The sequence below is a fragment of the Chiloscyllium plagiosum genome, unplaced genomic scaffold (assembly GCF_037043375.1).
Source record: "Chiloscyllium plagiosum isolate Xiang-an unplaced genomic scaffold, Cpla_swu_hap1 HiC_scaffold_18, whole genome shotgun sequence".
In the NCBI taxonomy this organism is placed as follows: Eukaryota; Metazoa; Chordata; class Chondrichthyes; order Orectolobiformes; family Hemiscylliidae; genus Chiloscyllium; species Chiloscyllium plagiosum.
Genome location: NW_028270156.1, coordinates 70,736,275 through 70,763,679, shown reverse-complemented (window position 1 = coordinate 70,763,679; position 27,405 = coordinate 70,736,275). Strand labels below are relative to the sequence as shown.

The 27,405-nt window shown below is 45.4% G+C and overlaps 1 protein-coding gene across 3 annotated transcripts in view; it reads right to left on the bottom strand.

Annotated features, from left to right (window-relative positions):
* Positions 1-27,405, bottom strand: part of LOC122557968 (excitatory amino acid transporter 2-like) — a 292,029-nt gene that overhangs the window by 37,739 nt on the left and 226,885 nt on the right. For all 3 annotated transcript variants that reach the window (XM_043706266.2, XM_043706267.2, XM_043706265.2), the window contains 3 exons: positions 15,945-16,087; positions 1,686-1,838; positions 165-415 (listed from right to left, as the gene is read on the bottom strand). In XM_043706266.2, the coding sequence (XP_043562201.1) occupies positions 165-415; positions 1,686-1,838; positions 15,945-16,087 (547 nt within the window). The remainder of the gene's footprint in view (positions 1-164; positions 416-1,685; positions 1,839-15,944; positions 16,088-27,405) is intronic.

The following is a 27,405-nucleotide window of genomic DNA, read 5'->3' as shown; positions in this document are numbered from 1 at the left end:
TTCCCCTCTCCTGACATTACTTACTCACCCCTGTCTCCACCAAATCCTCCTGCCTTCTCTTTCCTATTCCCCACTCACCTGGTCCCCACTTCCAGTGAACATCATCCCCATACCCCCAGTCGATGAATCCACATTGAAGCTGCATTCTGGTTTCAGTCACCCACCTGCTGAAAACAAGCCTGCACCAAATTTTCAGGGAAGAGATTCCGGATGAGATCCAGGAAGGCATCCAGGCTCGACACTTCATCATTCTTCTTCCCTTCTCCAAGCTGCTTTCTCAGCGCAGGGTTGCCCGGATGTATGGCGAGTACCAGGATCACACCGAGTATTGCAGCGATGATAGTGGTAGTCATATAGTACACCATGGCTCTGGTTCCCAGGCGCCCACTGGCCTTAGCATCGAGTCCAGACAAGCCTTGTCAACATCAACAAGCATAGATTTGACACAGTAGGTTAAACCAGCCGGGATATTTCTTTACACTGTGTATAGTTTCCAATTAAAAAAAAACTTCAAGTATCTGGGCCAAACCTTACTTGCAAAGGATAGAAAATCCTCACACAGAACTGTTGCCAATTAATTTAAATCCATATCTTCTGATCATTCTGTCTTGCTCACACTGTTTCTATTTATTTAATCAACTCTTCATTGATGTTCACCAACCCGATTAAACCTTCAATTAATCATCCCTACTCCATTCTAGTTGTTCCCATCTCACCATGAGCTGAACACTCCTGACACCGTTCTACAAAGTTTCTGTACCATGTTCTTTAAAGCACTGATGTTCTTTCGAAAATGTGGTTCCCAGAACCCATCACAATTCGCCAACGATCATTGAAGGTTTGGTTTTTAACCATCTTTGTGCTTTTTGACTCAATGCCTCTGTTTACAAAGGAACCTGTTCACTCTTTCAAACAAGCGTCTCAGCCTATTCTCATCTTCAAATATATATAAACATGCCAAGATGTCTCTGTTCTTTGATAAAGCTGTCATTTGATTCGATTGGCCTCCTCTCAATCTTTGCACCAAAAATAGATCCATCGCTTCACAACTCCTAGTTAAATGTCATCAGACTGTCTGTTTCTAGGGTTACACCCGAAATGTTGACGTACCCACCTCCCGATGCTGCCAGGCTTGCTGTGTTCTTCCAGCCTCTTGCTTGTCTACCTTGGAATCCAGCATCTGCAGATTTTTTTGTCTCTAACCTGTCTGCTTCACCAGACCGTCTGTATCATCCTGATCTAAAGCTAGATTCTGCGCTGTTTCAACTTCAGGTACTCATTCAATATCTTTCTGCACATTTCAGGCAACGTAGGTCAGAATAACTTTCTGTCCTAAAAGATCACTCCTGCTCCCCCTTCTGCTTCCTATGTCAATTAAATCTCTTCCCTCTGGTTACTGTCACTTCAGCCTCTCCTCATTTACTCTTACTAAAGCAAATTAAAATTCTGAACAAGGTTCCCCTCAAACGTCCATGTTCTGAGGGAAATAACCTCAGCTTTGGAAGTCACTTCAACAGGGTGAAGTCTTTCACCTCTGCTACCAATCTCCTCTGCTACCTAACCGTGACTTTTCCAAGAATTTGTGAACAGTAATGACCAAACACAATACTTCAGGGAATGTCGAATGAAGGACTGAGGTCTGTGCACTTTGTCGAGCTCCTGGGAATGCCGCCATTGCCTCTCACCTGTGATTAAACTGGAGATGATCAAAGGAAGAATCAACATCTTCAACATCCGCATGAGGATATCACCTGGGAACGCTATGATCATGACAATATTGGGGTGGATGGGAGATGCATATCGGAGCAACCCTCCACATAATGCTCCAAATATCACGCCTGTAGATGGAAGAAATGGAGATGACAGAATAATAATCACAAGTTACAGTCACACTAGAGCCTGTACTCTTGAAGAAGCCACCAAAGATGCTTCATCAATGAAAGGAAAACCCTTCGCAAAGTGGCAACAAGCTGGGAGTAGGCAGACTGGCCAAGGTGCGTTTCGGGGTGGTAGGCTTTAAAGAGGGAGAAGTGGGCTGAGATTCCTGAAGGTTACTGAGGCCAAGTCAACACTGGTGTTTCACACCGATACATGCAGGAAGAGTTAGCAGAGAGAAAGCCAGATTAAGGCATTTGAGTGATTTCAAGGCACAGGTGTTAAATATAATTCAGTATACCGATGATAATTATGTCAACAGTGTACTATTTCCAGTGACTTACAGTATATAACACTGAACGAGACCTTCAATCCAACAAGTCCACATTTATTCTTCAAATGAGCAGCGATTTGAATCATTTCTTATATCCCTTCACCCGTTTTCCTTTAACCACTTGACACTACGACATTTTTGCATGTTCATTGCGTGAGTTGTAAACACCTTACTTGCAAATGCATCTCTGCCAAGGTTGGGGTGCCCAGTGTGAGATGACTGCAGCAACATTTTATTTCCCCTCTCACACACTATTTTCACATCCTGCTGTGGGCTTTGAAAACCCCTAAAAATGGAGAGTTAGTGACCATTGACCATTGAGGGATGTCAGCTGAGGAGTCAGGAACATTTTGAAAGGCAAGCATAAAGTATTTTCATTCGTTAATAGAAGATAATATTAAAGATAATATTAGATACAGCACCGCAATGTGAACGTGTTTTAATGCAACGATCCACCTCAGGGCTTTGTACTGCATAAGTAGGTTGACCTTCACATTGACTAACATTGTGCATGCGTGATGGTATGCATTACAGTACTTTTTCCATTGGCTAATAAAATATTCACAAAGTAGAATAATATATAAGTAAATATTTCCCATCATGTTTTAAATAGAAAGATAAAATTACAGACCACTCCAATTCTCACAGAATTCTGCTTTTGAAAGATAAATTCTGAGCACCTACCTTCCTTCAGTTATTGACAGGGAACCCGGTTTGAAATGGACAGGACACTAGCTATTCTTTCAATTTCAAGTCGATAGTTATGATAATTAATGATAAGTTATGGTCATTATGAATACTTGTCTGAGTTTCAAAAGTCAGTGTTCTGTTGCCGCAGCTGCTTGAGAAAATGACTGACTGTTATTACAGCTCATAATACAGTCAGTTTTGCTATAACGTGTGTCTCTTCAACGCAAGTGCGATTGAAGAATTTAGACCATTATTTGTAGAAGGTGAGCTTTCCTTACCCATTTTAGTAAAGCTTAATTCCGTCCCCACTGGTTTAAATGGTGCTGTTATTATAATTCTTATAACGCATGGGAACAGAACTATCGCGTTATATCAAAACAGACCGTAACATACTTTGACTTTGAGACGATTTCAGAAGAAATGGCTGTTTCTTTACATGATGTATTCAGAACTTTAAGGATTTTTTTCCAATCCAGAAGCTTTTGAAATATCAACCACTGACTTTAGAAGGAGCATTTTATCACATTGTAATAGGTTTTATTTTTTTAAACACCTAGATTTAAAATACTTTGCACAAATTCTAAAGCCGGTACACACAGTGAAGAACTACCGAAGCTATACGGTGGGTATCAAGGAGGGGTTATGAGTGATCAGAGTAGGCACAGGGAGAGTGTGTGGGGATTGAATTTTAAACAATGTTGACAGCTGTTGGAGTATAGGTTTTTTAATCCATTCGCATCCCCCCTCCCTCCTGCTGTATGAGGCAGCTCACAAACTGCTCTGAAAACACAAAGTCTGGGTGAAAAAACATATATATGTGTCATGTGAGCACCCACAGGACCCAACCATACATGGAAGCCACACTATGCAGTCTGCTACTGAAGTGTTGTCATTATCTTCTGCAGAAAAAAATCTTTCTTTTAATCTTGTTATTCTGAACTTTCAATCACTAAAACAAACTGTTTCCATCCACTCTGACCCAAACAATTATAATGTCAAACACTGGGATCTGCAGCCTCCACCACTTCCTCTGGCAGCTCATTCCATACACGTACCACTCTCTGTGTGAAAAAGTTGCCCCTTAAGTCTCTTTTATATTTTCCCCCTCTCACCCTAAACCTATACCCTCTAGTTCTGGAGTCCCCTACCCCAGGGAAAAGACTTTGTCTATTTATCCTATCCATGCCCCTCATGATTTTATAGACCTCTATAAGGTCACCCCCTCAGCCTCCGAGACTCCAGGGAAAACAGCCCCAGCCTATTCAGCTTCTCCCTGTAGCTCAAATCCTCCAACCCTGGCAACATCCTTGTAAATCTTTTCTGAACCCTTCCAAGTTTAACAACATCTTTCCTTATACCAGGGAGACCAGAATTGAATGCAGAACTCTAAGAGTGGCCTAACCAATGTTCTGTACAGCTATAACTTGATCTCTTAACTCCTCAATGCACTGACCAATAAAGGCAATCATACTAAATGTCTTCTTCACCATTCTGTCTACCTGTGACTCCATCTTTAAGCAACTATGAACCTGCACCCCAAGGTCTCTGTTCAGCTACAACATTTAGTGTAGTTGCATTATAGATTGCCCTGTCAGTGGGTTTGAAGGTGGGGACACTTGTATAATGCATTCTGCCTTACCTGCCCTTCCCCCTCCATGGTCCATTTTGTGGATGGCAGTGAAAGCATCAGAGGGCTCATCCACTCTTGGGGCATTCGAAGCTCTGAAGTGGTCAATCACTTGGGACCCATTCCACACCTGCTGCATTCTTACCCATGGCAGAGGGCAGATCTCGCTGGGCAGTCAAACCAGCAACATTTCACTGGGCAGACTGGTGCCACCAAAGAGGGGTGAGGAAGATTCTTGATGGGTCCCCTGTGTCCAGTCAGGGCAACAACTCACTGCATATCCTAAACTATGCCCCTCCTCAGCCCCCAGTGGCCTCTCAAACTGGGCCTGCCTTCCACATCGTCAACATATATACCAACTCTTTCTAGCTACGATTGGCTAAGGGTCACTGGATTTGAACTGTTAACTCTGTTTGGCTCTCTACAGATGCTGCCAGACCTGCTGAGTTTCTCCAACACTCTCTGCTTTTCCCTCATTCTTAACCAGAGCCCACTGATTAGATTAGATTAGATTAGATTAGATTAGATTAGATTACAGTGTGGAAACAGGCCCTTCGGCCCAACAAGTCCACACCGACCCGCCGAAGCAAAACCCACCCATACCCCTACATTTACCCCTTACCTAACACTACGGGCAATTTAGTATGGCCAATTCACCTAACCTGCACATTCCCCATGGTTCGGCCTCCCTACCCTTCTCTTCAGCGGACGGGCTGTTTATACACACAGCCACAGTCACCAATCAAATTTTCCGCTGCCTGGACCATGAGCTACTGGCCAATTGGATTGGCTGGCAGCTCTCTGAGGTGACATTTGCTGCCAGAGAGGGGTGGGATTCTTGCCCGGAGCCCATTTGTGTCCCACTCAAACGTATAAGGGTTACACAGCAGCTGGCATTTTCGAGGGAAACTCCCAGCAGAGTACAGGGAGGTTTTGAGTAACACTGCTCCTCTGAAAACTTGCCCCATGTCTCAAGCTAACACATACTGCAATCTGAAATAGATATCGCAAGTAGCACCTCAGCAAGTTAGGCAGCTTCTGTGCAGAAAGGAAGCAGTTGGGTCTGCATGAGGTAAGTTCGAAGGTGGGAGGGCTCACAAAATCCAGGGCAAGTCCATCTCACTGATGTCACTTAGAGCCACCACCCTGAGCTGCAGCAGCTGGGGGTAGGTATCGGTCTGCCTTCCTGCTCTCAATGACAGGCCCTGAAATAGCCAACTGGCATGATCATGTGGCCAGCTGAGACACATCCTGGTGTGGCCTCTCTCCAACATACACGCACAGTAGACCCCTTAGTTAGCACAACATGGGTTTGCTTCCAGCTTCCCCAGCTCCTGGAGCACTACAGAGCTAAACCCCTAACTGTCAGCGTTGTGATAGAGTAAGCTGTTGTTGGAATGCTACATGCTGAATATTAATGGAAACTATATTCACATTTCAAACAGCTATCATAGATATTCTAGAATCAGGGTGCAAAATTATTCTCCTGAGAGATAGCAGTCAGCGTATGCAGACCCATTCAGGGCTATTTAGCTGCTCATTAGACTGTACTGTAGTGCCCATTGTTGAGCGAGGTGAGATCAATGAACATTATGTCCCAAAAGTTTAATCAGTGCCCAGTGACACACTTTTCTGTCACTGGTTGTCAGAACAGTGTGTGTCACTATAAGCCAGAGAGTTCATTCAGGACCGGCAAACCTTCCAGAAGCAGGCTGCTTCTAACCTGGAAAGGTCAGTGATATAATCCAGACAGAGCAACAACTTCTCTTCCTAATGCAACTCAGTGGTTAAATGATCAGCAGCACAGTGTTGAGGAATGAGGAATGCCGGTCATGCCCTCAACACTATTTGGGTGGGAGAAACAATCCCAAATAAATTATTAATAATTTTGACACTCTTTGAAGACGTGGGGCTTTGTTTTCATCATGGTGGGCGCTGTAACCATTGATAAAATGGTTGGTGGTGGGTAAGTTGCAAACGGTTGAGAACTGCTGAGATTTGGCACAGGGTTCAAGGTCTGAAAGTCCGAGAATATTTTTAGCATAGAACCCCTACAGTATGGAAGCAGGCCATTCAACCCATCGAATCCACACTGGCCCTCCGAAGAGAAACCCACCCAGAACCACATCCCCATAAGTAGACAGTTCCAATGGATAACCCATTTAATCTACATAACCATGAATACTATGGGCAATTTAGCATGGCAAATCCACCTAAACTACACAGCTTTGGACTGTGGGAGGAAACCTGAGCACCCGGAGGAAACCCAAGCAGATATGGGGAGAATGTGCAAACTCTATTCAGACAATCAATCTGAGGTGGAATCCAACCCAGGTCCCTGGTGCAGAGAGGCAGCAGTGCAAACCACTGAGCTACCAGACCACCACGGGTCTGAGAGTGAGAATGTGTTTTATACAGGACAGGGGTCGTAGTCTGAGAGTGAGAGTGTGTTTTATACAAGACAGGGGTCACAGTCTGAGAGTGAGAGTGTGTTTTATTCAGGACACAGGACACAGGACACAGTCCGAGAGTGAGAGTGTGTTTTATACAGGACACAGGTCAGAGTCCTAGAGTGAGTGTATGTTTTATACAGTACAGGGGTCGCAGTCTGAGAGTGAGAGTGTGTTTTATACAGGACACAGGTCACAGTCCGAGAGTGAGAGTGTGTTTTATTCAGGACACAGGTCACAGTCCGAGAGTGAGAGTGTGTTTTATACAGGACATAGGTCACAGTCCGAGAGTGAGTGTATGTTTTATACAGTACAGGGGTCGAAGTCTGAGAGTGAGAGTGTGTTTTATACAGGACAGGGGTCACAGTCTGAGAGTGAGTGTGTGTTTTATACAGGACAGGGGTCACAGTCTGAGAGTGAGAGAATGTTTTATACAGGACAGGAGTCTCAGTCTGAGAGTGAGTGTGTGTTTTATACAGGACAGGGGTCACATCTGACAGTGAGAGTGTGTTTTATACAGGACAGGGGTCATCGTCTGAGAGTGAGTGTGTGTTTTATACACGACAGGGGTCTGAGTCTGAGAGTGAGTGTGTGTTTATACAGGACATGGGTCACAGTCTGAGAGTGAGTGTGTGTTTTATAAAGGACAGGGGTCACAGTCTGACAGTGAGTGTGTTTTATATGGGAAAGGGGTCACAGTCTGAGAGTGAGTGTGTGTTTTATACAGGACAGGGGTCACAGTCTGAGAGTGAGAGTGTGTTTTATATGGGAAAGGGGTCACAGTCTGAGAGAGTATGTGTTTTATACAGGATAGGGGTCACAGTCTGAGAGTGAGTGTGTGTTTTATACAGGACATGGGTCACTTTCTGAGAATGAGTGTGTTTTATACAGGACTGGGGTCATCATCTGAGAGTGAGTGTGTGTTTTGTACACGACAGGGGTCACAGTCTGAGAGTGAGTGTGTGTTTTATACAGGACAGGGGTCACAGTCTGAGAGTGAGTGTGTGTTTTATACAGGACAGGGATCACAGTCTGAGAGTGAGTGTGTGTTTTATACAGTTGAAACTTTATTGCTGGAACAGCGCAGCAGGTCAGGCAGCATCCAGGGAACAGGAGATTCGACGTTTCGGGCACAGGCCCTTCTTCAGGAATGAGCAGAGAGTGTTCAGCAGGAGAAGATAAAAGGTAGGGAGGAGGGACTTGGAGGAGGGGCGTTGGAAATGTGATAGGTGGAAAGAGGTCAAGGTGAGGGTGATAGGTCGGAGTAGGATGGAGGCGGAGAGGTCAAGAAGAAGACTGCAGGTCAGGAAGGCGGTGCCGGGCTGGAGGGATTCGGCTGAGACAAGGTGGGGGGAGGGGGGATGAAGAAACTGGTGAAGTCCAAGTTCATCCCCTGTGGTTGGAGGGTTCCCAGTCGGAAGATAAGACGCTCCTCCTCCGACCGTCGCGTTGTTGTGGTTTGGCGGTGGATGAGTCCAATGACCTGCATATCCTCGGTGGAGTGGGAGGGGGAGTTGAAATGCTGTGCTACAGGGTGGTTGGGTTGGTTCGTCCGGGTGGCCCAGAGGTGCTCTCTGAATCGCTCCGCAAGTAGGCGGCCTGTCTCCCCAATATAGAGGAGGCCACACCGGCTGCAGCGGATGCAGTAGATGACGTGGGTGGAGGTGCAGGTGAATCTGTGGCGGATATGGAAGTTTCCTTTGGGGCCTTGGAGAGAAGTGAGGGGGGAGGTGTGGGCGCAAGTGTTGCACCTCCTGCGGTTGCAAGGGAAGGTGCCGGGAGTGGTGGTTGGGTCGGTGGGGGGTGTGGATCTGACAAGGGAGTCGCGGAGGGAGTGGTCTCTACGGAAAGCTGATAGGGGAGGGGAGGGAAATATATCCTTGGTGCTGGGGTCTGTTTGGAGGTGGCGGAAGTGACGGCGGATGATGCGCTGTACATGGAGATTGGTGGGGTGGTAGGTGAGGACCAGTGGGGTTCTGTCCTGGTGGCGGTTTGAGGGGCGGGGTTCAAGGGCGGAGGAGCGGGAAGTGGAGGAGATGCGGTGGAGGGCACCGTCGACCACGTCGGGGGGGAAATTGCGGTCCTTGAAGAAGGAGGCCATCTGTGTTGTACGTATTTTGAACTGGTCCTCCTGGGAGCAGATGCGGCGGAGACGAAGGAATTGGGAGAATGGGATGGCGTTTTTACAGGGGGCAGGATGGGAGGAGGTGTAGTCCAGGTAGCTGTGGGAGTCGGTTGGTTTGTAGTAGATGTCCGTGTTGATTCGGTCGCCTGAGATAGAAACAGAAAGGTCTAGGAAGGGGAGGGAGGAGTCCGAGACTGTCCAGGTGAATTTGAGGTTGGGGTGGAAGGTGTTAGTGTAGTGGATGAACTGTTCAACCTCCTCGTGGGAGCACGAGGTAGCGCCGATACAGTCATCAATGTAGCGAAGGAAAAGATGGGGGGTGGGGCCAGTGTAGTTGCGGAAGATGGATTGTTCCACATACCCTACGAAGAGGCAGGCATAGCTGGGGCCCATGCGGGTGCCCATGGCTACTCCTTTTGTTTGGAGAAAGTGGGAGGATTGGAAAGAAAAGTTGTTCAGGGTGAGGACCAGTTCGGTCAGTCGAAGGAGGGTGTCGGTGGAAGGGTACTGGGTGGTACGGCGGGAAAGGAAGAAGCGGAGTGCTTTGAGTCCTTCGTGATGGGGGATGGAGGTGTACAGGGACTGGATGTCCATGGTGAAGATGAGGCGTTGGGGACCGGGGAAGCAGAAATCCTGGAGGAGGTGGAGGGCGTGGGTGGTGTCACGAACGTAGGTGGGGGTGGTGTCACAACTTTTCTTTCCAATCCTCCCACTTTCTCCAAAAAAAAGGAGTAGCCATGGGATCACAGTCTGAGAGTGAGTGTGTGTTTTAAACAGGACAGGGGTCACAGTCTGAGAGTGAGTGTGTTTATTTGTACAGGACAGGGGTCACTGTCTGAGAGTGAGTGTGTGTTTTATAGAGGACAGGGATCACAGTCTGAGAGTGAGTGTGTGTTTTATAAAGGACAGGGGTCAGAGTCTGAGAGTGAGTGTGTGTTTTATATGGGAAAGGGGTCACAGACTGAGAGTGAGTGTGTGTTTTATACAGGACAGGGGTCACTGTCTGAGAGTGAGTGTGTGTTTTATATGGGAAAGGGGTCACAGTCTGAGAGTGAGTGTGTGTTTTATACAGGACAGGGGTCACAGTCTGAGAGTGAGTGTGTGTTTTATAGAGGACAGGGATCACAGTCTGAGAGTGAGTGTGTGTTTTATACAGGACAGAGGTCACAGTCTGAGAGTGAGTGTGTGTTTTATATGGGAAAGGGGTCACAGTCTGAGAGTGAGTGTGTGTTTTATACAGGACAGGGGTCACAGTCTGAGAGTGAGTGTGTGTTTTATAGAGGACAGGGATCACAGTCTGAGAGTGAGTGTGTGTTTTATACAGGACAGGGGTCACAGTCTGAGAGTGAGTGTGTGTTTTATACAGGACAGGGGTCACAGTCTGAGAGTGAGTGTGTTTATTTGTACAGGACAGGGGTCACTGTCTGAGAATGAGTGTTTTTTTAAACAGGACTTGGTCATTGTCTGAGAGTGAGTGTGTGTTTTATACAGGACAGGGGTCAGAGTCTGAGAGTGAGTGTGTGTTTTATATGGGAAAGGGGTCACAGTCTGAGAGTGAGTGTGTTTATTTGTACAGGACAGGGGTCACTGTCTGAGAGTGAGTGTGTGTTTTATAGAGGACAGGGATCACAGTCTGAGAGTGAGTGTGTGTTTTATAAAGGACAGGGGTCAGAGTCTGAGAGTGAGTGTGTGTTTTATATGGGAAAGGGGTCACAGACTGAGAGTGAGTGTGTGTTTTATACAGGACAGGGGTCACTGTCTGAGAGTGAGTGTGTGTTTTATATGGGAAAGGGGTCACAGTCTGAGAGTGAGTGTGTGTTTTATACAGGACAGGGGTCACAGTCTGAGAGTGAGTGTGTGTTTTATAGAGGACAGGGATCACAGTCTGAGAGTGAGTGTGTGTTTTATACAGGACAGAGGTCACAGTCTGAGAGTGAGTGTGTGTTTTACATGGGAAAGGGGTCACAGTCTGAGAGTGAGTGTGTGTTTTATACAGGACAGGGGTCACAGTCTGAGAGTGAGTGTGTGTTTTATAGAGGACAGGGATCACAGTCTGAGAGTGAGTGTGTGTTTTATACAGGACAGGGGTCACAGTCTGAGAGTGAGTGTGTGTTTTATACAGGACAGGGGTCACAGTCTGAGAGTGAGTGTGTTTATTTGTACAGGACAGGGGTCACTGTCTGAGAATGAGTGTTTTTTTAAACAGGACTTAGTCATTGTCTGAGAGTGAGTGTGTGTTTTATACAGGACAGGGGTCAGAGTCTGAGAGTGAGTGTGTGTTTTATATGGGAAAGGGGTCACAGTCTGAGAGTGAGTGTGTGTTTTATACAGGACAGAGGTCACAGTCTGAGAGTGAGTGTGTGTTTTATATGGGAAAGGGGTCACTGTCTGAGAGTGAGTGTGTGTTTTATACAGGACAGGGGTCACAGTCTGAGAGTGAGTGTGTGTTTTATAGAGGACAGGGATCACAGTCTGAGAGTGAGTGTGTGTTTTATACAGGACAGGGGTCACAGTCTGAGAGTGAGTGTGTGTTTTATACAGGACAGGGCTCACAGTCTGAGAGTGAGTGTGTTTATTTGTACAGGACAGGGGTCACTGTCTGAGAATGAGTGTTTTTTAAACAGGACTTGGTCATTGTCTGAGAGTGAGTGTGTGTTTTATACAGGACAGGGGTCAGAGTCTGAGAGTGAGTGTGTGTTTTATATGGGAAAGGGGTCACAGACTGAGAGTGAGTGTGTGTTTTATACAGGACAGAGGTCACAGTCTGAGAGTGAGTGTGTGTTTTATATGGGAAAGGGGTCACAGTCTGAGAGTGAGTGTGTGTTTTATACAGGACAGGGGTCACAGTCTGAGAGTGAGTGTGTGTTTTATAGAGGACAGGGATCACAGTCTGAGAGTGAGTGTGTGTTTTATACAGGACAGGGGTCACAGTCTGAGAGTGAGTGTGTGTTTTATACAGGACAGTGGTCACAGTCTGAGAGTGAGTGTGTGTTTTATACAGGACAGGGGTCACTGTCTGAGAATGAGTGTTTTTTAAACAGGACTTGGTCATTGTCTGAGAGTGAGTGTGTGTTTTATACAGGACAGGCATCAGAGTCTGAGAGTGAGTGTGTGTTTTATATGGGAAAGGGGTCACAGACTGAGAGTGAGTGTGTGTTTTATACAGGACAGAGGTCACAGTCTGAGAGTGAGTGTGTGTTTTATACAGGACAGGGGTCACAGTCTGAGAGTGAGTGTGTGTTTTATATAGGATGGGGTCACAGTCTGAGAGTGAGTGTGTGTTTTATATGGGAAAGGGGTCACAGACTGAGAGTGAGTGTGTTTTATACAGGACAGGGGTCACAGTCTGAGAGTGAGTGAGTGTTTTATACAGGATGGGGTCACAGTCTGACAGTGAGGGTGTGTTTTATATGGGAAAGGGGTCACAGACTGAGGGTGAGTGTGTGTTTTATACAGGACAGGGGTCACTGTCTGAGAATGAGTGTGTTTTATACAGGACAGGGTCATCGTCTGAGAGTGAGATAGTGTTTTACACACGACAGGGGTCTCAGTCTGAGAGTGAGTGTGTGTTTTATATGATAAAGGGATCACAGTCTGAGAGTGAGTGTGTGTTTTATACAGGACAAGGGTCACAGACTGAGAGTGAATGTGTGTTTTATACAGGACAGGGGTCTCAGACTGAGAGTGAGAGTGTGTTTTATACACGACAGGGGTCTCAGTCTGAGAGTGTGTTTTTTATACAGGACAGGGGTCACAGTCTGAGAATGAGTGTGTTTTATACAGGACATGGTCATCGTCTGAGAGTGAGATAGTGTTTTATACAGGACTGGGGTCTCAGTCTGAGGGTGAGTATGTGTTTTATATGGGAATGGGTTCACAGTCTGAGAGTGAGTGTGTGTTTTATACAGGACAGAAGTCACTGTCTGAGAGTGAGTGTGTGTTTTATACTGGATAGGGGTCTCAGTCTGAGAATGACAGTGTGTTTTATACAGGACAGGGGTCACAGTCTGTGAGTGAGTGTGTGTTTTATACAGGACAGGGGTCACAGTCTGAGAGTGAGTGTGTGTTTTATATGGGTAAGGGGTCACAGACTGAGAGTGAATGTGTGTTTTATACAGGAGGGGGGTCACAGTCTGAGAGTGAGTGTGTGTTTTATACAGGACAGGGGTCACTGACTGAGAGTGAGTGCGTGTTTTATACAGGACAGAATTCACAGTCTGAGAGTGAGCGTGTGTTTTATACAGGACAGGGGTCTCAGTCTGAGAGTGAGTGTGTGTTTTATATGGGTAAGGGGTCACTGTCTGAGAATGAGTGTTTTTTATACAGGACAGGGTCATCGTCTGAGAGTGAGATAGTGTTTTATACATGACAGGGGTCTCAGTCGGAGGGTGAGTGTGTGTTTTACACACGACAGGGGTCTCAGTCTGAGAGTGAGTGTGTGTTTTACACACGACAGGGGTCTCAGTCTGAGAGTGAGTGTGTGTTTTATATGGGAAAGGGTTCACAGTCTGAGAGTGAGTGTGTGTTTTACATGGGTAAGGGGTCACAGACTGAGAGTGAGTGTGTGTTTTATACAGGACAGGGGTCACTGTCTGAGAGTGAGTGTGTGTTTTATATGGGAAAGGGTTCACAGTCTGAGAGTGCGTGTGTGTTTCATACAGGACAGAAGTCACAGTCTGAGAGTGAGTGTGTGTTTTATATGGGAAAGGGGTCACAGACTGAGAGTCAGTGTGTGTTTTATACGGGACAGGGGTCTCAGTCTGAGAGTGAGTGTGTGTTTTATACAGGACAGGGGTCACTGACTGAGAGTGAGTGTGTGTTTTATACAGGACAGGGGTCACAGTCTGAGAGTGAGTGTGTGTTTTATACAGGACAGGTTCATCATCTGAGAGTGAGATAGTGTTTTATACACGACAGGGGTCTCAGTCTGAGAGTGTCTGTGTGTGTTGTATACAGGAAAGGGTCACAGTCTGAGAGTGAGTGTGTGTTTTATACAGGACAGGGGTCACAGACTGAGAGTGAGTGTGTGTTTTCTATGGGAAAGGGGTCACAGACTGAGAGTGAGTGTGTGTTTTATGTAGGACAGTGGTCACTGTCTGAGAATGAGTGTGTTTTATACAGGACAGGGTCATCGTCTGAGAGTGAGATAGTGTTTTACACACGACAGGGGTCTCAGTCGGAGGGTGAGTGTGTGTTTTACACACGACAGGGGTCTCAGTCTGAGAGTGAGTGTGTGTTTTATACAGGACAGGGGTCACCGTCTGAGAGTGAGTGTGTGTTTTATATGGGACACAGGTCACAGTCTGAGAGTGAGTGTGTGTTTTATACAGGACATGCGTCACTGTCTGAGAATGAGTGGGTTTTATACAGGACAGGGGTCATAGTCTGAGAGTGAATGTGTGTTTCATGCAGAGCTGAAAATGTGCTGCTGGAAAAGCGCAGCAGGTCAGGCAGCATCCAGGGAACAGGAGAATCGACGTTTCGGGCATTAGCCCTTCTTCAGGGCTTATGCCCGAAACGTCGATTCTCCTGTTCCCTGGATGCTGCCTGACCTGCTGCGCTTTTCCAGCAACACATTTTCAGCTCTGATCTCCAGCATCTTCGGACCTCACTTTCTCCTGTGTTTTATGCAGGACAGGGGTCACTGTCTGGGAGTGAGTGTGTGTTTTATATCGGAAAGGGGTCACAGACTGAGAATGAGTGTGTGTTTTGTACAGGACAGGGGTCACAGTCTGAGAATGAGTGTGTGTTTTATACAGGACTGGGGTCGCAGTCTGAGAGTGAGTGTGTGTTTTATGCAGGACAGGGGTCACAGTCTGAGAATGAGTGTGCTTTATACAGAAAAGGGGTCACTGACTGAGAGTGAGTGTGTGTTTTATACGGGACAGGGGTCACTGTCTGAGAGTGAGTGTGTGTTTTATATGGGAAAGGGGTCACAGTCTGAGAGTGAGTGTGTGTTATACAGGACAGGGGTCACAGTCTGAGACTGAGTGTGTGTTTTATACAGGACAGGGGTCACTGTCTGAGAGTGAGTGTTTGTTTTATATGGGAAAGAGGTCACAGTCTGAGAGTGAGTGTGTGTTTTATATTGGAAAGGGGTCACAGTCTGAGAGTGAGTGTGTGTTTTATATGGGAAAGGGGTCACAGACTGAGAGTGAGAGTGTTCTTCATACAGGACAATGTCTGAGAACAAAGCAATGATTTATACAATACGCAGTCAAGAGTGTAAGGATCTACTAGCTGTCAAACATATCAATATTACATTACTTTGTCAATTGAGCAGCGGAAGAGAGAGGAACAACAAAAAATATGAAGTGAAAATAACTAAGAGAAAGTATATAGATGTCACTAAAATTTAGAATTCAGGTGAAATTTTGGGCAGAATAAGTGAGAGAAACAGCAAGCTGGAGAGAGAGGAGAACACAGAAACAATGGCGGATGACCTACTGGGAGGTAGTACCTGGTAGTATATCGATACAGTAACACTGAATGGTCATTGTTAAACTTGTGGTCAATGATGTTTTATAAAATACTGCTAAGTGCTGCTACATTTCCTGCTGCAGTACCAGCTGTAAACCTGCAGGACTAATAATTTCCATCTGGTTCATGGCTAATGTTCTTCAGTTAGGAATATCTATACGTTTTACTGAATAGATTTTGCCCTGTCAAGATTATCTTAATAAACATCATATTACTAGTTCATCCATTGCAACACTTACTGGGTGAGCAGAGAAATGAGATTGTGACTCTGGAGAAACACTCCCCGTGCTGCACACTCGCCATTTCCCAGCACTCCCCACTCAAAGCCCTCACTGGTTGATGAACAATTGAAGCTTCACTCACCAAACACCGTGAGGGTCAGTAGCAGGTTCTTCATCAGTTTCTTTCCCAGCCGTTTCCACAAAGGGAGCTTGCTGACCGGTTTCTCGGGAGCCAGGGCACATTCATCCATCCGCACCTCCATCTGCTTGGGCATCTTGGCAGAGCTGGGAGAGAAAACCGAAAAGACCCTGGGTCATCATGAGAAGCAGGAACAGCCAAAGCTCCCCAGGCTGTGGGATACTCGGGAGGTTGTGGCCTAGTGGTATTACCGCCTGTAACTGTTAATTCTGAGACCAGGTCATGCCCTAGGGACCAGAGTTTGAATTTTACCATGGAAGATGGTGGAATTTGTAATTCAATGAAAATCTGGAATTAAGAATCTAATGATGACCATGAAATGATTCTTGGCGGGGTGCCCCATCTGGTTCACTAATGTCCTTTCGGCCAGGATGCTGCCATCCTTAGCCAGGTCGGACCAACATGTGACTCCAAACCCACAGCAAAGTGGTTGAATCTTAACTGCCCTCTGGGCAATAAATGCTGACCACATCCTGTGAATGAATTTTTAAAAATCACATACGTACCCTAACTCACTGTTACAGACTATGATACTGTGAGTACAAGTCCCACAATAGACGCTCCTGCTTTCAAACATCAGTGCTCCTCCATGCCAGAGATATGGTTAATCCAGTCTGCGATATTGTGCACCAGTGAGATTAGACATCAGGGAAATTTACAATCCTACACACTAGCAAGCTTAATATCTCAACACTCTGGGATTTTGCTTCCATACTTTCCTGATTTAATATTGGTAATTATGTTTTATTAAAACAAACAATAAAAGAGCTCAGATTATCTCTGCCGTTATATTTCCACATGTGGGAGGAATGGTTCAGATATGACTGTGTTATGTGTCTAATGGACCATGGAGTACCATCAGAACAGAGGTTTACTGCACAGTCTAGGGGCACTGAACTGGGAACAGTGAGAAGTGATTCTTTTCAATGGTGATTGTTCATCTCTTATCCCAATAAAAAGAGATTGATGTGGACTGGGAAAAAAAGGCATGCCAGGTCTATACTAGGACACCAGACAGCCTGAACTACGTTGAGACTAGCCAGACAAAGATTAGGGGCATGAGGAGGTCCCTTGAGCCTGCTCTGCTATTCAATAAAACCATGACTGATTTGATTGGAAGCTCATATCCACCTTCCCACCCAACACTGCTTCACCTCTTCTATTTACTAATAATCTATCCACCTTTGCCTCCAATTTAAACTGTGGGAGGAGTTGAGTCCAGACAGACTGGTTTGTGCTGAGACATTGAGGCAATATAGACTAGTGTGTACTGAGACATGAACACCAGACAAAATGCTGTGTAAAGTGACACTGAGACCAGGTGATCTGATCTGTATTGGGATCACGTAGAGAACAAAGAACAAAGAAGACTTACAGCCCAGCAACAGACCCTTCGGCCCTCCAAGCCTGAACTGATCCAAATCTACTGTCTAAACCTGTCGCCCAATTTCTAAGCATCTGTATCCCTCTGCTCCCCACCTACTCATGCATTTGTCCAGACGCATCTTAAATGAATCTACCGTGCCTGCCTCTACCACCTCTGCTGGCAACGCGTTCCAGGCGTCCACCACCCTCTGTGTGAAGTACTTACCACATGTATCCCCCTTAAACTTTTCACCTCTTATCTTGAAAGCGTGACCTCTCGTTACTGAAACCCTCACCTTGGGAAAAAAACTTATCTCTATCTAACCTGTCTACACCCTTCATTTAGAGTTTAGAATTTAGAGTTCAGGTTTAGAGTTCATGATTGATTCTCAATCATGTGCCCCCTCAATCTCTTTTTTTAATGAAAACAAACCTAACCTACTCAACCTCTCTTCATAGCTAGCACCTTCCATAGCAGGCAACATCCTCGTAAACCTTCTCTGCACCCTCTCCAAAGCGTCCACATCCTTTTGGTAATTAGATTACTTACAGTGTGGAAACAGGCCCTTCGGCCCAACAAGTCCACACCGACCCACCGAAGCGCAACCCACCCATACCCCTACATTTACCCCTTACCTAACACTATGGGCAATTTAGCATGGCCAATTCACCTGACCCGCACATCTTTGTGACCGTGGGAGGAAACCAGAGCACCCGGAGGAAACCCACGCAGACACGGGGAGAACGTGCAAACTCCACACAGTCAGTCGCCTGAGTCGGGAATTGAACCCGGGTCTCTGGCGCTGTGAGGCAGCAGTGCTAACCACTGTGCCACCGTGCCACCCACTAATGTGGCGACCAACTAGTACCCGGGTGCATTGTTTTATTCTGCTGTGTGTGATGTGGGCTGTGAGAGAATGTGTAGCCTCTCTCTCAGTTTGACAGTAACATATACACATACCACTGACAGCAATAAAGTAGGCAAGGCATTGAAAAGTAAGCTGCAGGAATAGTCATTAATGCACCCAGACTAACTGCTAAGGAAAGCTCGGGGACATTTTATAAGTAGACAGCTTTAGCTGAGCCATACAAATTTATTCTCTGCAAAAGGAAGCCGTTACAAATGAGCTCTGGAGTTCACTCAAGTCTCTACTGCAGCAAGTGCACACTCTTTCTCTCTAACCATTTGGAAATTAGACCCTTAGAAATTCAAGTTCTTCATTTCCCATTGTTTAGGACTTTGAATCTATGACTAAAACAGGATGTGCTCACAAGAATTCACAAGGAGATGCAGCTGCTTGATATGCAAAATGGACATACACAATTCCTAATGTAAAATGGCAGACCAAACCTGGCTCACCAAGCATGATCTTAGACTGGACAATCTGTCAAGTGCTGCGCATTTTCTGCATTTCCTCCAGCAGGATTTGTTGTTGTCATCTCCCTCGATCTGAATGTTATTGTGGCACCCATTTTAACTTACAAGTTGTCCAGTTTGTGTTGAGTGTCTGCGCTATATCATCTCTCCCTTTCTGCAATGGTTTCCTCTGACTCTGCACCAGACAGACCTGGATGTCAGTGAAAGAGGCTGTTGCTATGTTTCAAGAAGGATAGGAGGCCAAGGTGTTGAACAACAGCAGGGGCTTTAACGTAGAGGTGTTCACGCTACAGGCAGCAAGGTTAAACTAAACATTTCCCTCCAAAATGACCTATGATGTCATCATAGTGCTACACGATCCAACTCTTAAAATGATAGTCCACCAAATACACTCTTCACATTAGAGATTCCTACAATGAAAGCATTTCCAGTCATATTTACCACATTTAGTAGGTAATGCATTTCAGAGGATGTCAATTGCTCTGTGACCATCATACCTCAGGTTGCTGTTTATTTTTCTCGTTGCTTTTCTCCAGATAACCTTTTGTGCCCTCTGTTCCATTTCACATTCACTTTCTCTTCAGTTTTTTTATGTTTGTGTAATCCCTTGGTGCATGGTTTACTGCCGCATGGCGTCATGTGGTCGCACTCTTAAAGTGACAGTCCACCATATTTACCAAACACACAACAGCTGTGAAATCCTGCACTGACCGGCACTTGACAGGGGTTGAAGACAAACGATAGAAGCAGAGGTCACAAATGGGGACACCTCGTCATCAGATCACCAGCAGACACGCTTCTATATAGCCAGTAAAACCCATCCACAAGCTGGATTGTCTGTTAAAGGGCCACTAGAGCAAGGTAAACCAGCCAGCGCTATGAACCACTCAATATCGTTCATTTGAAACACTTTCAGTCATAAACGACAAAAACCCACTTCGCAGCCAGATTGCTTTTGAGTTGCCCTCATTAACTTTTCCCAATTGCTTTAACCTCCTTTCTTTCCCAGTTCCGTGTTGATTAACATTCCCCAACACCGAACCTTCCCGACAGCAAACATGGGGTAATTTCTGGCTAAACCCCTTGACATCTTAGTCCTGGTTCAAAGCGATCAATGGCGGTCACAGGTTGAACAGCCCAAGCAAAAAAGCTGTCAGGTTGGTTCAAAGATCTTAGAGGAGAAAGTGAGGTCTGCAGATGCTGGAGATCAAAGTTGAAACTTTATTGCTGGAACAGCACAGCAGGTCAGGCAGCATCCAGGGAACAGGAGATTTGACGTTTCGGGCACAGGCCCTTCTTCAGGAATGACCTTAGAAGCTGGAATAAAACCATGTACCTGGTACCTGGTCACAATGGAGAGGCCGAGAACAAGGGTGTTTACATCTCCTTACCTGCAGCACAGTCACACTGAAGTCTTATTCAGCTGGAGTTGAGCCAAATTAATTTGCCTGTCAAACACTGTCAGGGTGCAGACATCAAAACTGCTTTACTGGAATGCAGTGCACATGGCATGAAACAGAAAAACGGGAGGAATAGACTAAGATAATAAAATGATTGGGAAAGACAATGAGCACAGCTCAGTGGAAATTCCGTTTCTTGGTAACAGAAATAGTTGGGTGATAGTGAGTTGCTGTGGATTAATTTAATGCAGTCTTCACTGAAAGATGGTGAAATGTGGCAACCATGCCACATGAATGGTAGCTTATTCATTCAACAGTTACATGGCAGCTGATTTAGCCTTTGACAGTTCACGTCCAGATGATCATTCCATATGAGTCAATGGAAAAAGAAAATCTAATGTATTGCAAAATGGACTAGCAATACATCTGCAATAGCATTATAACTATTCACTCAGGGGATGTGGGCAGTTCTAGCTTCGTCATCATTTAATACCCATCCCAAGTTAATCTTGAGGAACTGACAGAGAGCTGCCTTCTTCAACCTCTGCAATCCACTTGATGATGCATTGCATTATAATAAGAGCAATGTCTCCCACGGGGTTATTCTCCCTGAGCTGCAAACAGAAGAACTTTAAATAAGTTCATTTCGCCATTAAGTCAATTTGAATACAGAATCATCACGCAAAAGGCGATTTCAGTTGCACCTTTACAAAGTTGATCTTAATACCAGGTTAACATTGCCCTCTGCAACAAACCCTGGTATATCAGAGTTAAATACACTGCCTTGTGTGAGACAACATGGTATATCAGTGAGAAATATACTGCCATCTGCGATTCTCCCTGTATATCAGTGTGAAATACACTGCCCTCTGTCACACACCCTGGTATATCCGTGTGAAATACACTGCCCTCTGTAAGACACCCTGGTATGTCAGTGTGAAATAAATTGCCCTCTGAAATGAACCCTGCTATATCAGTTTGAAATACACTGCCTTCTGTAACACACCCTTGTATATCAGTGTGAAATAAACTGTCCTCTGTAACACACCCTGATAGATCAGTATGAAATAAACTGCCTGATGTAACACACCCTGGTATATCAGTTTGAAATACACTGCCCTCTGTTACACACCCTGGTATATCAGTGTGAAATACACAGTCCTCTGTAATACACCGTGGCAGATCACTGTGAAATACACTGCACTCTGTAAGACACACTGGTATATCTCTGGAAGTACACTGTCCTCTGCAACACACACTGGTATATGAGTGTGTAATACACTGCCCTCTGTAACACACTCTGCTATATCAGTGTGAAATACACTGTCCTCTGCAACACACACTGGTATATGAGTGTGTAATACACTGCCCTCTGTAACACACTCTGCTATATCAGTGTGTAATACACTGCCCTCTGTAACACACTCTGCTATATCAGTGTGTAATACACTGCCCTCTGTTACACACACTGCTATATCAGTGTGAAATACACTGCCCTCTGTAACACACCCTGGTATATCAGTGTGAAATACACAGTCCTCTGTAATACACCGTGGGAGATCACTGTGAAATACACTGCACTCTGTAAGACACACTGGTATATCTCTGGAAGTACACTGTCCTCTGCAACACACACTGGTATATGAGTGTGTAATACACTGCCCTCTGTAACACACTCTGGTATATCAGTGTGAAATAAATGGCCCTCTGTTAAAAGCACTGGTATATCAAGGTGAAATACACTGCCCACTGGAACACACCATCGCATATCAGTGTGAAATACATTGCCCTCTGTAACACATCCTGTTACATCAATGTGAAATTCACTGTCTTCTGTAACTCACACTGGTATATCAATGTGAAATACACTGCCCTCTGTAACACACGCTGAAACATCAGTGTGAAATAAACTGCCCTCTGTAACGAACACTGGTATATCAGTGTGAAATACATTGCCCTCTGTAACACATCAATGTGAAATTCACTGTCTTCTGTAACACACACTGGTACATCAATGTGAAATGCACTGCCATCCGTAACACACCCTGGTATATAAGAATGACATACACTGCCCTCTATAACACACCCTGGTACATCAGTGTGAAATACACTGCCCTCTGTAACACACCCTGGTACATCAGTGTGAAATACACTGCCCTCTGTAACACATCCAGGTATATCAGTGTGAAATAAATTGCCCTCTGTAACACACCCTCGTACATCTGCGTGAAATACACTGCCCTCTGTAACATACCGTGGTATATCAGTATGAAATACACTGCCCTCTGTAACAGACTGCAGTACATCAGTGTGAACTACACTGTCCTCTGTAACACACCCTGGTATTTCATTGTGAAATAAAATGCCCTCTGTAACACACTCTGGTATATCAGCGTGAAATACACTGCCCTCTGTAACCCATCATGGTATATCAGTGTGAAATACACTGTCCTCAGTACCACACCCTGGTATATCAGTGTGAAATACACAGTCCTCTGTAATACACCGTGGGAGATCACTGTGAAATACACTGCACTCTGTAAGACACACTGGTATATCTCTGGAAATACACTGTCCTCTGCAACACACACTGGTGTATGAGTGTGAAATACACTGCCCTCCGTAACACACTCTGGTATATCAGTGTCTATTACACTGCCCTCTGTAACACACCCTGATATATCAGTGTAAAATGCATTGATCTCTGCAACACACCCTGCGACATCAGTGTGAAATACACTGCGCTCTGAAACACACCCTGGTATATCAGTATGAAATACACTGACATCTGTGACACACCCTGAAACAGCAATGTGAAATACACTGCCTTCCGTAAGACACCCTGAAACATCAGTGTGAAATACACTGCCCTCTTTAACATACCCTGGTATATACGTATGACATACACTGCCCTCGGTAACAGACTGTGGCATATCAGTGTGAAATGCACTGCCCTCTGTAACACACGCTGGTATATCAGTGTGAAATACAAGGCCCTCTGTAACACACGCTGGTATATCAGTATGAAATACACTGCCCTCTGGAAAACACCCTGGCATATCAGTGTGAAATACACTGCCCTCTGTAACATACCCTGGTATATCAGTATGAAATACACTGCCCTCTGTAACACACACTGGCATATCAGAGTGAAATACACTGCCCTCTGTAACATACCCTGGCATATCAGTGTGAAATACACTGACCTCTGAAACACAACCTGGGACATCAGTGTGAAATACACTGCCCTCTGTAACACACTCTGGTATATCAATGTGAAATACACTGACCTCTGCAACACACCCTGGGACATCAGTATGAAATACACTGTCCTCTGTAACACATACGGGTACATCAGTGTGAAATAAACTGCCCTCTGCAACACTCTATGTTACGTCACTGTGAAATACATTGCCCACCGTAAGACACCCCGGTATATCAGAGTTAAACAAAGTGCCTTCTGTAAGACAACACGGAATATCAGTGTGAACTACACTGCCCTCTGTAACACACCCTTGTATATCTGTGTGAAATACACTGCTCTCTGTAACACACCATGGTGTATCTGTGTGAAATACACTGCCCTCTGTAACACACCCTGGTATATCATGTGAAATACACTGCCCTGTGTAACACACCCTGGTATATCAATGTGAAATACACTGCCCTCTGTAACACACCCTGGTATATCAGTGTGAAATACACTGCCCTGTGTAACACACCCTGGTATATCAATGTGAAATACACTGCCCTCTGTAACACACCCTGGTATATCAATGTGAAATACACTGCCCTCTGTAACACACCCTCAGACTCAGCACCGCCTTCTTGATCTGCAATCTTCATCCCGACCTCTCCGCCCACACCCCCTCTCCGGCCTATCATCCTCACCTTAATCTCCTTCCACCTATCGTATTCCCAGCGCCCCTCCCCCAACTCCCTCCTCCCTACCCTTTATCTTAGCCTGCTTGGCACACCCTCCACATTCCTGAAGAAGGGCGTATGCCCGAAACGTCGATTCTCCTTCTCCTTTGATGCTGCCTGACCTGCTGCGCTTTTCCAGCAACACATTTATAAGCACATCCTGTTACATCAATGTGAAATTCACTGTCTTCTGTAACTCACACTGGCACATCAATGTGAAATTCACTGTCTTCTGTAACTCACATTGGCACATCAATGTGAAATACACTGCCCTCTGTAACACACCCTGGTATATCAGTGTGAAACACACTGCCCTCTGTAACACACCCTGCGACATCAGTGTGAAATACACTGCCCTCTGCAACACACCCTGCGACATCAGTGTGAAATACACTGCCCTCTGTAACACTCCATGTTATGTCACTGTGAAATATGTTGCCCACTGTAAGACACCCTGGTATATCAGAGTAAAACACAGTGCCTTCTGTAAGAAAACACGGTATATCAGCGTGAACTACACTGCCCCCTGTAACAGACCCTGGTAAACCAGTGTGAAATACGCTGTCCTCTGTAACACATCCTGGTATATCAGTGTGAAATACACTGTCCTCTGTAACACACTCTGGTATATCAGATGTGTAATACTCTGCCCTCTGTAACACACCCTGGTATATCAGTGTGAAATACACTGTCCTCAGTAACACACCCTGGTATATCAGCGTGAAATACACAGTCCTCTGTAATACACCGTGGGAGATCACTGTGAAATACACTGCACTCTGTAAGACACACTGGTATATCTCTGGAAATACACTGTCCTCTGCAACACACACTGGTATATGAGTGGGAAATACACTGCCCTCTGTAACACACTCTGGTATATCAGTGTGTAATACACTGCCCTCTGTAACACACCCTGATATATCAGTGTGAAATACATTGATCTTTGCAACACACCCTGCGACATCAGTGTGAAATACACTGCCCTCTGTCACACACCGTGAGAGATCACTGTGAAATACACTGCACTCTGAAGGACACCCTGGTATATCTGTGTGATATACACTGCCCTCTGCAACACACAGTGGTATATCAATGTGAAATACACTGCCCTCGGAAATACACCCTGGTATATCAGTGTGAAATACACTGACCTCTGTAACACACCCTGCGACATCAGTGTGAAATACACTGCCCTCTGTAACACACCCTGCGACATCAGTGTGAAATACACTGCCCTCTGTAACACACCCTGCGACCTTAGTGTGAAATATACTGCCCTCTGTAACAACCCTGGTATAACAGTATGAAATAAACTGCCCTCTGTAACACACCCTGGTATATCAATGTGAAATACACTGCCCTCTGTAACACACCCTGGTATATCAGTGTGAAATACACTGCCCTGTGTAACACACCCTGGTATATCAATGTGAAATACACTGCCCTCTGTAACACACCCTGGTATAACAGTGTGAAATACACTGCCCTGTGTAACACACCCTGGTATATCAATGTGAAATACACTGCTCTCTGTAACACACCCTGGTATATCAGTGTGAAATACACTGCCCTGTGTAACACACCCTGGTATATCAATGTGAAATACATTGCCCTCTGTAACACACCCTGGTATATCAGTGTGAAATACACTGCCCTGTGTAACACACCCTGGTATATCAATGTGAAATACACTGCCCTCTGTAACACACCCTGGTATATCAGTGTGAAATACACTGCCCTGTGTAACACACCCTGGTATATCAATGTGAAATACACTGCCCTCTGTAACACACCCTCAGACTCAGCACCGCCTTCTTGATCGGCAATCTTCATCCCGACCTCTCCGCCCACACCCCCTCTCCGGCCTATCATCCTCACCTTAATCTCCTTCCACCTATCGTATTCCCAGCGCCCCTCCCCCAACTCCCTTCTCCCTACCCTTTATCTTAGCCTGCTTGGCACACCCTCCACATTCCTGAAGAAGGGCTTATTCCCGAAACGTCGATTCTCCTTCTCCTTTGATGCTGCCTGACCTGCTGCGCTTTTCCAGCAACACATTTATAAGCACATCCTGTTACATCAATGTGAAATTCACTGTCTTCTGTAACTCACACTGGCACATCAATGTGAAATACACTGCCCTCTGTAACACACCCTGGTATATCAGTGTGAAATACACTGCCCTCTGTAACACACCCTGCGACATCAGTGTGAAATACACTGCCCTCTGTAACACACCCTGCGACATCAGTGTGAAATAAACTGCCCTCTGTAACACTCCATGTTATGTCACTGTGAAATATGTTGCCCACTGTAAGACACCCTGGTATATCAGAGTAAAACACAGTGCCTTCTGTAAGAAAACACGGTATATCAGTGTGAACTACACTGCCCTCTGTAACACACCCTGGTATATCAGTGTGAAATACGCTGTCCTCTGTAACACATCCTGGTATATCAGTGTGAAATACACTGTCCTCTGTAACACACCCTGGTATTTCATTATGAAATAAAGTGCCCTCTGTAACACACCCTGGTATATCAGCGTGAAATACACTGCCCTCTGTAACCCATCATGGTATATCAGTGTGAAATACACTGTCCTCAGTAACACACCCTGGTATATCAGTGTGAAATACACAGTCCTCTGTAATACACCGTGAGAGATCACTGTGAAATACACTGCACTCTGTAAGACACACTGGTATATCTCTGGAAATACACTGTCCTCTGCAACACACACTGGTATATGAGTGGGAAATACACTGCCCTCTGTAACACACTCTGGTATATCAGTGTGTAATACACTGCCCTCTGTAACACACCCTGATATATCAGTGTGAAATACATTGATCTCTGCAACACACCCTGCGACATCAGTGTGAAATATACTGCCCTCTGTAACAACCCTGGTATAACAGTATGAAATAAACTGCCCTCTGTAACACACCCTGGTATATCAATGTGAAATACACTGCCCTCTGTAACACACCCTGGTATATCAGTGTGAAATACACTGCCCTGTGTAACACACCCTGGTATATCAATGTGAAATACACTGCCCTCTGTAACACACCCTGGTATAACAGTGTGAAATACACTGCCCTGTGTAACACACCCTGGTATATCAATGTGAAATACACTGCTCTCTGTAACACACCCTGGTATATCAGTGTGAAATACACTGCCCTGTGTAACACACCCTGGTATATCAATGTGAAATACACTGCCCTCTGTAACACACCCTGGTATATCAGTGTGAAATACACTGCCCTGTGTAACACACCCTGGTATATCAATGTGAAATTCACTGTCTTCTGTAACTCACACTGGC